Source organism: Gobio gobio (genome assembly GCF_949357685.1).
Source record: "Gobio gobio genome assembly, chromosome: 10".
NCBI classification, from domain to species: Eukaryota; Metazoa; Chordata; class Actinopteri; order Cypriniformes; family Gobionidae; genus Gobio; species Gobio gobio.
In genome coordinates, this window is record NC_137116.1 from 50,712,523 (window position 1) to 50,726,409 (window position 13,887).

Genomic DNA, 13,887 nt, shown 5'->3' on the forward strand with positions numbered 1-13,887 from the left:
TTTAACATGTATTAATAATAATCATCATCATAAACAATTAATACTTCTAATAATAATACAAATATGACAATATTACACTCTAAAAAATGCTGGGTAAAAAATAACCCAAGTTGGGTTGAAAATGGACTAACCCAGCAATTGGGTTGTTTTAACCCAGCGTTTGGGTTAAATGTTTGCTTAAAACAACCCAATTGCTGGGTTAGTCCGTTTTCAACCCAACTTGGGTTATTTTTAACCCAGCATTTTTTAGAGTGTATGAGGAAATAATATTTTAATAAATAATACTAATAATATAATGCTAAAAATTAAATTACTGAAAACCGGTCTAAATATATTGATCTAAAACACGGTCTTGCACAAATAAAAAAATAAAAAACAATACTTCTAATAATAATAATATTTTAATGACAATATAACGAGGAAATAATATTTTTATATATAATACTAATAATATAATGCTAAAAATTTAATTACTGAAAACCAGTCTAAAGATATTGATCTAAAACACGGTCTTGCACAAATAAATAAAAAAACAATACTTCTAATAATAATATAATAATAAATATAATAAAATAATAATATTTTAATGACAATATAATAATGAAATAATATTTTAATAAATAATAATATGTTAAGAAATTAAATGACTGAAAACATTGTCTTGAAAGTAACTAAACAAAAACAACAAGTATTATAATTTTACCATGTATTAATAATAACCATAATTATTTAGAATTATAATAATAGTTAATACTTATAATAATAATAATATTGTAATGATGATATTATAATTATAATTAAATATTTAAATAAATAATAATTATAACAACAACAAAAAAATAATTACACTAAAATGGAAACTATTGAAAACCTAAAACATTTACATGTATTAATAATAATAATTAAAATAATAAACAAATAATACTTATAGTAATAATAATACAATTTTGATGACAATATAATGATTAAATAATATTTTAATATATAATAATAATAATACTGGTGCAATGCTAAAAATGTAATTACTGAAAACCGGTCTAAAGAAATTGGTCTAAAACACTGTCTTGTAAAAAATTATTAATTAATTAATAAAAAGCAACTAAGTATTAATATTTTTAACATGTATTAATAATAATCATTCAAAATCACAAATAATAACTCATAGTAAAGTAATAATAATAAAACTATAACATGTATACAATAAAAAACAAAACAAAATTATTAATTAACTAATTAATAATTTAATTAATAAAAAGCAACTACAGGTAAGTATTAATATTTTTTAACATGTATTAATAATAATCATTCAAAATCACAAATAATAACTAATACTAAAGTAATAATAATAAAACTATAACGTGTATACAATAAAAACAAAACATTCTATTTTATTTAACATATTAACATATTATAAATACATATGCATCAATGGACAAAAACATCAGATGTCAGACACTGCAGGATAACAGTGCCATTGTTTCATCCCATGCGACCCGATTAAAGACGTCAAACATTTCAACACAGAACAATCCATCTCCAATTTCTACATTTGCATGGACAGCGTATCGAGTTAATGTTGCGATTTATGGGCTATTACGTTAAGAGGCGTCTGGGGAGTAATGATCGACTATGTTGTATCACCAGAGTTAATGACACCGCTTTACTGACGGGTGGATTGATGCTAAATTGGGCTGGTATTTTTAAATCATCTGAGGGCGGTGGTAAAGCTCTGAGGAATATGGTCGGACAGTGATGCCGTTATTCACAGATAATTCTGGAATAAAGGCTCTGGCCAGGAGATTTTACAGCAAGAACTTCTCCATCTGTCCATCATAATCCTCTTCTTTTCCTGCATCTACCCAGCAGCCTCCAGTTCAACCAGGGCAGACAAATACAGCCTCCAAAAAACAATCCATGTCCATTTGTCTTATTCAGCTGGTTAAAGAGCCATTAAATGTGATCTCTTTAATCTAGTTTTAATCTAACCAGGTTCATTTACGGGGATTTGATTATAAGAGCACTTCCTGCTGTTCTGAGTGCATTTAAAGCTTACAATTGCATACAGGTTTAATGCAGACAAATACTGTTTATCTGAGCTCTATACTTTTTTTTGTGCCGTCATGGCCAATTTGTAGGTCTGTAAATAATAGGGATATATAGGAAACAGGCAGCCTATAGGTTTTTTGAGCATTAGCTACAGTAGTAAGATCACGAAAGTCACAAGAGAACTGGTGAGGGAAAAGATCAACAACGGTGTCCGTTTTTTCCAATTGTTCTCATCATGAATGGATGAGATGTGACAGGTCTATATTTGATTTGAAGATGACAGACAACTCTTTGGAGAGCAGACTGTGCAATGTCACACCATCGTGAGCGTACACCCATCGCTCCCCCGTCCAATCGTAGCGCTTCGGCCCACTGAGAAAGGAAACATTAAGAAATGTCGGACATTTTTTGCTCTTATTATATCACACTGTTAATATGCAATTCGAGAACTAGAATGTCTAAGGTCACTCAGTTGCAGAATAAAAAATACTGGCACTAAGTAATCAGAAATGTAAAACATGTTATCAAGAACACACAGTTATGAACATCAACGAATGACTGTCTAACCTTGTCGGCGAGGAAAGCCAAATCTGTCGGTTGGGTGTCTGTTTGTTGATAACGTATGTACCGTGGTCAGAGCCAACTTTCACTGTCAGCACTCCACTCTGTTAAGACATTTAACACACACACACACACACACACACACACACACACACACACACACACACACACACACACGTGTAAACATATGACAGCTTCAGTGTGTGGCTTTAACATTGAAACAGTGGCGTTGACAGGGAGAACAACCTGGAATGAGTTGACATTGAGTTGAATATTTAGGAATTAAATTTGTTATCAAAATTATAATTGCAAAAAGGAAAATATTTAAAAATAAAGTAGGGACGCACTCATTTTTGTAGATATTTTTAAAACATATTTAACATATATAATTAATTAGAATCACTTTCACCCATCAATGCGGTCCAAGTTTGAGTATCAATATGCCAACATCTAGGATAAATAAATTAATAAATTCAAGGGGAGCACTAACTTTTTCACAGATAATTATCCGTAAAAAAAAAAAAAAAAAAAAAATCTATTTAAACCACAAACTATTTGTAACATTAAAGGGATAGTTCATCCAAAAATGAAAATTACACCATGATTTACTCACATTCAAGCCATCCTAGGTGTATACATTCTAAAAATTGGGTTGTTTTAACCCAGTGGTTGGGTTAAATGTTTGCTTAAAACAACCCAATCACTGGGTTAAAACAACCCAATTGCTTTAGAGTGTATGACATTCTTCTTTAAGACGAATACAGTCAGAGTTATATTAAAAATGTCCAGGCTAATCCAAGCATTATAATGGCATTGACTTGATGGGTCGTTTTTGAAGTCCATAAAAGTGCATCTATCCATCATATAACCGCTCCACACAGCTCCGGGGAGTTAATAAAGGCCTTCTGAAGCAAAGTGGCCATAGGAAGTGGCGCGTTTGTGTAAGAAATATATTTATTTTTTAAACTTTATAGACTAAAATAGCTAACTTCCGGCGGTCAGTGGTACGTGAGTCGACTTGCGCTCCTTGATGATACGTTTTGTTTTGCTCTATCCTCTGCGCTTCTGCATTTGTCAATAGCATGTGTCAAGGGTTCAAGGGTTACTCTTTCGTCGTAAATCGATGCGTACGGCAATTCGCCGGAAGTTAGCTATAAATAAAGTAAATCATGGGCTAATTTTCATTTTTGGGTGAACTAACCCTTTAAACTGATGCCAAAATCGCCACTGGTTCAGAATTCTTTAAGAACAAAATGCTGGTTTAATTATGTGATACAATGTATATGAAACAACCTTAATAAAGAAGATCTCAGATCTGAGGCTAAGCATTGGGCTCAATTTGTCAACCAAACCTTGACTTGCAGCTGTCCGAATGTTTGATTTAAAGGATTGTGGTGTCATTATATCATACCATCTGTAGAAACAGAGTCAGCGAGCAAAAAGAGAGTTTTCTGAATCTCATTTAACGGGACGGCTGCACTGTGAGGCTATATACACCAGCACAGTATTTGCCAGCTGCATGTGAGGCTATAGAGAGGTGTAAAAACAAGCTGCTCAGAACAAGAAGCTGACAGGAAGCTCACCGCCTGACATTTATCCAGCCAGAGGAGAGCGAGGAGCGTGAATGACCAATCAATCTGTCAGCAGGGCCTGCTGGCCACCCGCCACATGCTTAAATGGAACGAGTGCCAGGACTTAATCATTCACTGGGTTTGAGATATTTGTAAGTCAAAAATTATATGCATACATACCAATCAGGTATAACATTATGACTAATATTGTGTTGGTCCCCCTTTTAATGCCAAAACAGCCCTGACCCATCGAGGCATGGACTCCGCTAGACCCCTGTAGGTGTGCTGTGGTATCTGGCACCAAGATGTTAGCAGCAGATCCTCTAAGTCCTGTAAGTTGCGAGGTGGGGCCTCCATGGATCGGCCATCCATGTGATGTAAAAGAAAATGTGATTCTTCAGACCAGGCCACCTTCTCCCCATGTGCATCAATGACCCTTGGTCGCCCATGACCCTGTCGCCGGTTCACAACTGTTCCTTCCTTGGAGCACTTCTGATAGATACTGACCACTGCAGACCGGGAACACCCCACAAGAGCTGCAGTTTTGGAGATGCTCTGACCCAGTCGTCTAGAATTCACAATTTTGGCTCTTGTCAAACTCGCTCAAATCCTTACGCTTGTCCGTTTTTCCTGCTTCTAACACATCAACTTTGAGGACAGTTAATATATCCCACCCACTAACAGGTGCCGTGATGAAGAGATAATCAGTGTTATTCACTTCACCGGTCATAATGTTATGCCTGATTGGTGTATATATTTATATATGTTTATATAAATAATGTATGCGTGTGGAATGATTGAAAGTTACATTAGTCCAGTCTTACAATAACATACTAAAAGCTCAGAGTGTTTGTAGCCTTCATAAATCCTGCAAGACGTGCATTTTCTCTGCATGGTGCGCCAACAAAGGCTCTGCACAAAAGACTGTTTCTGGCTGTGAGCATTCAGGAGCACTTAAAAACAACAACACTCAAGCAATCCCCTTGTCCTATAAAAGAAGATACATCATAAAAGTTTTAGGACACCTTTTCACCTTACAGAGCAACAACTTAATTGCAATGTTCCACAAAAAGGCTAGGGATGTAAAGGTTAGACAAATAGGTCACATGACAAGTGAAGTGTAAGTTAAGATTGGAAACACCTACTCAATTCATATTAATTCAATTTATTATTACTCCTTGATAATTGTTTTTATCTTGCTAATTTTACTTTTGTAAAGGCAATGACCTATATTTTGTCGGTGTATGCTTTTTTTTTGTTGCTAATGGTTCTTTTGAATTTTTTTTTTTTTTTTATCACTGAAGATCCAATGTAATCAAGAATCATATGCAATCTGCAATCAGCATATCTTGTTTAAATTTAAGTTTTTAGACCAATATTGACCCCTACTGGACATGTAGGTAAAACAGACTTTTCATATGGTTGAGATGTATGCACTGCATGCATTTAACATGTAAGGATGTGAGAATAAGGGCATGAGTACTTACAGAAAAGACAACATCATAGTCCGTTCCAGTGAAGTTCTTATCTGTGAGATCCTCAAAATAATCTGCTAATGCGTCCAGTGTCTCATCTGCTAGTCTCCCATAGTCTGTCTCTGTTAGTTCCCTATACAAAACAATTACATTATGTTAAAAATAGTAGTATCACATCATTGCAAAATATTGGTGCATGTGATGCTAATGTGTAAATAATATATGAGAAGGTAACACTTAACAATAAGGTCCAATTAGTCAACGTTAGTTAATGCATTCAATTTTAATAATGTATTAGTAAATGTTGAAATTAATATTAACCAAGACTAATAAAGGCTAGAAGTATTTTTCCACTTTTATGGTAAAGTGTTACCAATGAGAAAAATAAGTGGTTTTTATTAATAGTAGCTTGTATTACAAATGTGTATGGTATAATGTTTTCGGTGTCAAAAAATACTTTTAGCTACACATTATAAACTGTAAACGCTAAGAACATTGCTGCTTATTTAAACTATTTAGACTTGTGTATTATATGTATGCGAGCAATATAAACACATTTTATGTGGACAGGGAATTTGGGGCTGAATTTTCTTGTATATAAGAAAATAAACAAAACGTTGAACTGCATATTAAAGCTTTAAAAGCTATTTTACACACTAAAATATAACATTTTTATGAACATCAAGCTTACAATGAACAAACTTTCACCAACACAATGATAAATCATAAACAGCAGTATCTTATTGCATAAGCAATATTGCAAATATTGTGCTGTATGAGTCACTGATTATTACAAGATTAAACTTTTCACTCAGAATTCAGTGAACACTATTTACCTCAACTGAGGTGCATTTTCTTCTCCAAGTGGCCCACTTGAATGAAGTTCTCTTCTCTTCAGACTCCCATCAAACCACTTAAAAATATTTAAATATCAGACAATTTGGATGGATACAATAGCAGTTACTTTAAAGGCACACTATGTAGTTTTTCGCCGCTTAGACGCCGCCTATTCAAAACAAATGTAGCTTGATGACACCAAGATAGAGCACGGATTCATAGGAGATGTCGTCTTCATCTCACACAGCCGGTGGAAAAGAATCAGGACGAGACTCATGTCAAGAAATCATGTTCATGGATGAGATTATTAACGTAACTGCAGTATGAAGCAGAGCAGGGCCGAGTGCTGACAGCAGCAAAACTTTTATTATGGCACAGTCGCCACTTCCACTTCTTCCGGTCAAGCGTATGTGGGGTAACACAGCACTGTTTTATCATATTAGATACATTTGAGTGTGTAAGAAAATTATGTTATAACGTTACCCTGTGCGTTCACTTGATACACACTGCAGTAGCTAGATCGATATTAGAATATCATATTAATAAATGTTGGATAGCTTGTGTTGCTAAATTGCATGCAATTGATTTTAAAACATATTGTATGATGAAAGAAAATGTTGTATTACTGTACAATAATTAGTTTCATGTCTATAAATGTCTCCAAACAGTTGTTTCCTTGTCTAATAAAACATATAATATTTTAAAGCATCTTTGGTGTTTCCATGGTTTCTACAAAATAAAAAAACATATTTAAAAAATTGAGGGTAACGTGGGCATGTCATTGATAGGCGATGCACGGACACGGTCTGTGTCCTTGTTAAAATTGCTTATTTCATTGGATTTAAACATTCTTGGATACATTTGGGATAATGTAAGTACACAATTCAACATAATATATAACACTGTCCAAGTGGTTTATGGATATTTTAATCCAAAAATCGTACATATTGTGCCTTTAAACCTTTATACATTTTTAGAGTTGATTTAGAAATATAGATTTTAATTCTGTCACAAAAGGGACTGTGGCCATTACCTGTGTATGTCCTCCCCATACATTGGTCCTTGTGACTGTCTTTGCTGAAGAAATACTCCTAAAGTTGCCACCAAATGTTGACTAAAATCAAATGGGTCACAAACAAAACAGATTAAAAAAAATTCCTGACAAACACAGCACAAACAGTTACACTTATTGAAGCAATCAAAATGGGAGAACATTTCAGCACTACAGGCAAAGTTGTTTTATATTTTAAAGAGCCAAAATAAAATAATGCTAGACTGTGTTACGTCCTTACACAATAGATTTGTCTCTCTATAATAATAAACAATTAAGAGACATTTACGACAAATAAGGCACTATAATATACGAGACATACTCTTCATAACATGCAGTGGCACATATTGCCAATTCAGTCAGTCATGCTAACAAGCCGGAAATGTTTGTTTTAAAGTAAACTCCCTCACATCAAGTCCACTGCTCATTGTTGACAGTTTGGAGGTTTGTTGGTGACATTTCCATCTGGAGCTCAAGTTCAGTAGATACAGACAGCGACACTTACTAGTTAACCTTGACATAGCTTCAAAAACGATGCAAGTATCTGCCAGGCACTAGATTGCATATGCCCGCTTTGACAGTCCTCGTTAGATTTCAAAATACAGGTCCCGACAAAATAAAAGTATTTTATTCAGGAAGAGTTTCGTTCTTATTCGTTTTTTTTTTCAATCGCTTTGGCACATTTCTTCTTCAAAACAGTATTAACATTCTTTAAACTGTAAGTGCAATTGCCACAACTGTTTGCTGGAACATCATATGTCTGTAGTTACTCACCCAAAATTTAATTCTGCTTCAAGTAAATTAGCCAATGCCACCAAAATAAAAGTGTTTTTGTCATCGAGTGAGCCACACTGGTCAAAATGTTTAGAATTTTTAGTGTTTTTTTATTTTATTTTTATTTTTTGTATTCTATTCTATACAATAATATCTCTTGTAGACCACACTGAACTTTTTATCGAAAAATACAGATTCAGACAAATATTGACTGGTAATAATGTAGCACACAAAAAGAAAAATAACATGTGTCTTTATACAGTAGGCATTTTCTTTTCTTCTTTATACTACATTTTCTTGTTTTTTTTTTTTGTTGAGAAATTTGCTATATGTAACCTAAGCTTAAAATTCCCAGTCGTTTGTTCATTTTTACACTCTATTATGTCTTTAACACATACATCTTCTTACACATCTTCCTATTGCTCTTCCATGACAAGAATTTTCAGCTTACATGCAATACAATTCTACCAAAAATAAATGTACTGTATAAATTAGGGCTGTCAAAAGATTAATCGCGATTAATCGCATCCAAAATAAAAGTTTGTGTTTACATAATATATGTGTGTGTACTCTGTTAATTATTATTTATATATAAATACACACACAAGCATGTATATATTTAAGAAAAAAATATTATTTTTATATATAAAACATTTATATTTATATATATTATAGATTATATAAATGTATATACAGTATGAAAATATTTCTTAAATATACATATGAATGTGTGTGTATTTATATATAAATAATAATTAACAGAGTACACACACATATATTATGTAAACACAAACTTTTATTTTGGATGCGATTAATCGCGATTAATCTTTTGACAGCCCTATAAATACAAATGATTAAGTACAAATATGTATAAGTAAATACTGATGTAGCTGCTGTTGTGATGGTCCTCCATGTTCAAAAATGGTGCTGATTGTGCTGTCCGCAAACTCCATATATATCATAAATATTTATGGAATATAACATGTCTGACAGATTTTGATCACTGAATGGATCATCTTGAATGTGATGGCTCACATGATGAAAGAATGTTTATACACTCTAAAAAAAAAAAAGGTTCTATATTGCACCAAAAATGGTTCTCGGCTCGTAATCATAGGGGAACCTTTTTTAGTGCTATATAGCACCAATTTTGGTGCTTCAGTGGTTCTTCAGCGGTTCTTCAGAGGTTCTTCACCGGTTCTTTGACTAAGCTGCTATATAGCACCTCTGAAGAACCGCTGAAGAACCACTGAAGAACCACTGAAGCACCAAAATTGGTGCTATATAGCACTAAAAAAGGTTCCCCTATGATTACGAGCCTTTTTTTTTAGAGTGTAAGTGGTGAAGAGTTTGACAGTTTCACTGAGAATCAACTTCTCAGTTTTGATCAACAAGCCAAGTGCATTTAGTCATTGTGCAAATTATATTTACTCGTTTGCACACATGCTAAAACAAATGCAATTGCTTAAATCAATAAGAAATTCTAATCTGATGTGAACAAGAAACTAATTGTTCAGAGATCTGAACTTGAACTTTATCTGAAAAAAAGTCTCATTTGAGAATTGAGCAAACAAGATTGAGAAAGACTGTAAAATGCTCAGTGTGATACACAGACAATTCTGGTATAGTATAAAAATCAGTTAGTGTCAACAAAAAAAGCAGAAAATCCATGGTGAAAAAAACATCTAAACCTTTTGACCAGTGTGACACACACAATGACAAAAACTCTTTTTATTTCGGTGCCATTGGCTAATTTATTGACAATAACTGTTTTGAAGCATGAATTAAATGTTTTGGGGGAGTAACTACATTTTGCAGACATGAGTTCTGATGTTCCAGCAAACAGTTGTGGCAACTGAGCTAGAGAATAACTAAGAGATAATATAATAAATAACTTTGAACTGTTTCGAAAAATGTGCCAAAGCAATTGAGAAAAACTGTAAATCTCTTTTTTAAATGTTCTTTTAAAAGTGGAAATATGTAGAATGGGAATAACTAGAAAGTATAAATAATAATAGGCCTAACAATAATAATAATGGACATTGCTGCTTATTTAAACTATTTAGACTTGTGTATTATTTGAATGCGAGCAATATAAACAAATTTTATGAGGACAGGGAATTTGGGGCTGAATTTTCTTGTATATAAGCAAATAAATAACTACATATAAGCAATTTTACACTCTAAAATATAACATTTTTATGAACATCAATCTTACAATGAACAAACTTTCACCAACACAATGATAAATCATAAACAGTAGTATCTTATTGCATAAGCAATTTAGCAAATATTGTGCTGTAATGAGTCACTGATTATTACAAGATTAAACTTTTCACTCAGAATTCAGTGAACACTATTTACCTCAACTGAGGTGCGTTTTCTTCTCCAAGTGGCCCACTTGAATGAAGTTCTCTTCTCTTCAATTTTATAAGTTTAATTTATATTCAATTCACATTTATTTGTATAGCGCTTTTCACAATACATATCGTTTCAAAAAAGCTTCACAGAAAATGCATGCGTCTACATTACTACAATTTAAAGTGATTTGTTAGGTATTTCAGAAATGCACATATACAAAGCACACAGATTTGATTATCAATGTATTATTAATCAATATAATAATTAAATTAAGGCACAGAAATAAGTGAAATAAGAATACATGTTGTTAATGATATATAGAGCCTTCCCATAGCTTAAAGGGATAGTTCACCCAAAAATGAAAATTCTGTCATAATTTACTAACCCTAAAATTGTTCCAAACCTGTATGAGTTTCTTTGTTCTGCTGAACACATAAGAAGATATTTTGAAGAATGTTTGTAACCAAGCAGATAGAGCAACTATTGACTACCATATTAGGTGAAAAAAAATACTATGGTAGTCAATGGTTGCTCTATCTGCTTGGTTACAATATTAGGGGGAAAAATACTATGGTAGTCAATGGTTGCTCTATCTGCTTGGTTACAAATATTAGGGGGAAAAATACTATGGTATTCAATGGTTGCTCTATCTGCTTGGTTACAAATATTCTTCAAAATATCTTCTTTTGTGTTCAGCAGAACAAAGAAACTCATACAGGTTTGGAACAATTTTAGGGTTAGTAAATTATGACAGAATTTTCATTTTTGAGTGAACTATCCCTTTAAGGATGCTTTATTACATACATACAACAAGAAAACTATTGAATAATGTAAGCAATAGAAAAGTATAAAAATAATACATAGGCCATTACATAAACAGGGTAGCAAGAACAGAAACAAAATACAGAACAACACTTAAGAAAGATAGCATTAGCACTCAAAAAACAACAATTGTTAAGATTTAAATTCTAGAATATGAAAGAAACCACCTCAAGCCAGTAGGTGGCATTAACTGCTCACATTGAGCGAGGTGGCATTATGGGAATGAAAGATGTTTCTCTGAAGTGCAGGAGGAGGCGGAGACTCGCTGCCGTATGACTTTAGTCGCCTTCAATAACGATTCCTCAAAGTAGAGGAACACTGAGTGCACTTACCTCTAGTGAGCGAAACATTACAGGGTCTCGGAATAACAGTGTGTACTCAACCTCTCTCTCTCTCTGAAAGCAAGACAGACCCCCACCTTAGACGACATATAAAGGTAAGATTTTTTAAATTGACGTTTTTGCGACATACCCTGTCTGAACCTGTCAGATGGACATACACCTGTACCTGCTGCCAGCGGTGTTCTTCCGCTCTCATGCAGGCAAGACGTCACATTTGACATATTAATGCGTTTAATTATGTTCAATATTTTAGCTATGCATAGTAGAAAAAAACTTTAAACAACGTAGTTGCCCAATTAAAATAACGTAGGACACATTATATAGCCTACTCAATTTGTATCTTGTGATATATTTGTTCATTTGCAAAATCATAACAGACTATTTTTACATTTCAAGATTCTATCCTTTACTCTCTGAGAGTGTCACAACATTACGTAATATTATCTTAGGGAAGAGGTTTCTTAGAAATATTACGAGATCTTGACCGGCGTAGATGTCGACTGCATCTCAAACCCTGTGTGTTGTTTACAGTAGTGAACGTGATTTAACTCAAACATGTTCTGAGGGTCAGGTTTAGGCTTACAACCTCTACATCAGTGTTATTCATATATAATTTCCCTCTGATTTTAAGGATAAGTTATGATTAGGGGTAGGTATAGGGTTAGGACTACATTCTCGGACAATGTTGTTCCAGGATCAACAAAATATGTTGTTAGTTGGCAATATCTCGGTGACCTGCTGTTTATATAGCCAACAATTTTGGAAATCATTTGGGTAACACTTTACAATAAGACTGTATTAGTTAACATTAGTTAACAGGAACTAACCATGAACAACACCTCTGTTCAGCATTAGTTAATCTTCTTTGTTAACGTTTGTTAATACAAATCCAGCTGTTCATGGTTTGTTCATGTTAGTTCACAGTGCATTAACTAATGTTAACAAGATTTTAATGAATATGTTGAAGTTAACATTAACAAAGATAAATGGTTTATAAGTGCAGTTCATTATTAACTAACGTAGTTAACTAATGTTAACTAATGAACCTTATTGTAAAGTGTTTCCCGTATATGTTTGCATGTTTTTATAATCTTTCAAATCTTCTTTATTTAAAAACCACACTTAACACATTCAAGTAGGTGAGACCAGGACTAGTTGTCACAAGGGTCATATCTCATTATAGGCTATATTGGCACAAAAGGTTAATCTGTGTGTTCAGTGAATTGTATCAGTTGTCTCTGAGCAATAACAGTGAAGATGTTAAATAGTTTTTTTGTCAAGTCACCTTTATTTATATAGTGCTTTATAAAATACAGATTGTTTCAAAGCAGCTTTACAGTGATAATAGGAGAATTATGCATTTCGGCTGTTCAGCTGAAGTCAATTCAGACTTTTTTTGTGGTCAAGACTTTTAGGTATATGCAAATGACTTTAAAAAAGGCCAAAAAAAAGAGAGAAATACTCACTAAAAAGTGTGACAACTAGCCCCGGTCTCCTTATATTGATGAATCTTTTATAATGTCAGTGGGATTTACATTTGTAGTCCAGAATCACCATATGAAAAACTGCATATTTATGTCATTTCTGAATATCCATATCCAGTCTGGTCTTATTACTGTAGGAAACATACTTTATATTATGAGAAAAGTCATAAAGGACATATTGAATTGCTATTGCTTATTATTTATCGGCTCAAAAGAGGTTATGAGAAAAGTCTTCTAACTTTCAGCCACGTTGAAAATAACCCTGACTGGGCAGTTGTTTAGACAGGCTTTGTACCTGGAGGCACAAAATCACATGACAGCCAAGAACAATGAGAGGAAGAAGAAATATCCCTCTAGTGTTTGTGGTTGCAAAGCTCAGTGTCTCTTGTGCAGATCCTTTTCCAGGTGGTTGTTTGCAAAAGCGTTCTGCAGCAATACCGAATTGCATAAATCTGTATTTGTGCACTTTTGTGCAAAATAGCCTGGTAGCAACTTTATCTTCATTAACACAAAAATAAGAAATGTTTAGAATAGAATATTAACATAACAGTCTCACTATTTCTG

General features: G+C 33.3%; 2 protein-coding genes across 7 annotated transcripts in view; one reads left to right on the forward strand and one right to left on the reverse strand.

Annotated features, from left to right (window-relative positions):
* Nucleotides 1–1,363: 1,363 nt before the first annotated feature.
* Nucleotides 1,364–8,135, reverse strand: fxn (frataxin). Its single transcript, XM_079826423.1, has 6 exons — nucleotides 7,952–8,135; nucleotides 7,524–7,604; nucleotides 6,490–6,566; nucleotides 5,666–5,786; nucleotides 2,614–2,711; nucleotides 1,364–2,418 (listed from the first exon to the last, which is right to left on the reverse strand). The coding sequence occupies exons 1-6, from the start codon at nucleotides 8,060–8,062 to the stop codon at nucleotides 2,280–2,282; spliced, it is 627 nt and encodes a 208-aa protein (XP_079682549.1). The 5' UTR covers nucleotides 8,063–8,135; the 3' UTR covers nucleotides 1,364–2,279.
* A 3,647-nt stretch (nucleotides 8,136–11,782) lies between these two features.
* The window catches only part of pip5k1bb (phosphatidylinositol-4-phosphate 5-kinase, type I, beta b), a 69,051-nt gene continuing 66,946 nt past the window's right edge, over nucleotides 11,783–13,887 (forward strand). For 2 of the 6 annotated variants that reach the window (XM_079827806.1, XM_079827807.1), the window contains exon 1: nucleotides 11,795–11,934. The gene's annotated coding sequence lies outside the window, so the exon portion shown is untranslated. Of the gene's footprint in view, nucleotides 11,935–13,887 lie in introns of all 6 variants that reach the window. The other 4 variants (XR_013817361.1, XM_079827809.1, XR_013817360.1 and 1 more) reach the window with 3 other exon arrangements.

What these genes read in the sequence shown, in the direction of transcription:
- fxn (XM_079826423.1), bottom strand. Translation starts at nt 8,062, where the DNA reads ATGTCAAGGTTAACTAGTAAGTGTCGCTGTCTGTATCTACTGAACTTG. An exon ending in TATGGGGAGGACATACACAG is followed by an intron (nt 6,567 to 7,523) that starts GTAATGGCCACA and finishes AATATTTTTAAG; the next exon opens with TGGTTTGATGGGAGTCTGAA. An exon ending in TGGCTTTCCTCGCCGACAAG is followed by an intron (nt 2,419 to 2,613) that starts GTTAGACAGTCA and finishes TTCCTTTCTCAG; the next exon opens with TGGGCCGAAGCGCTACGATT.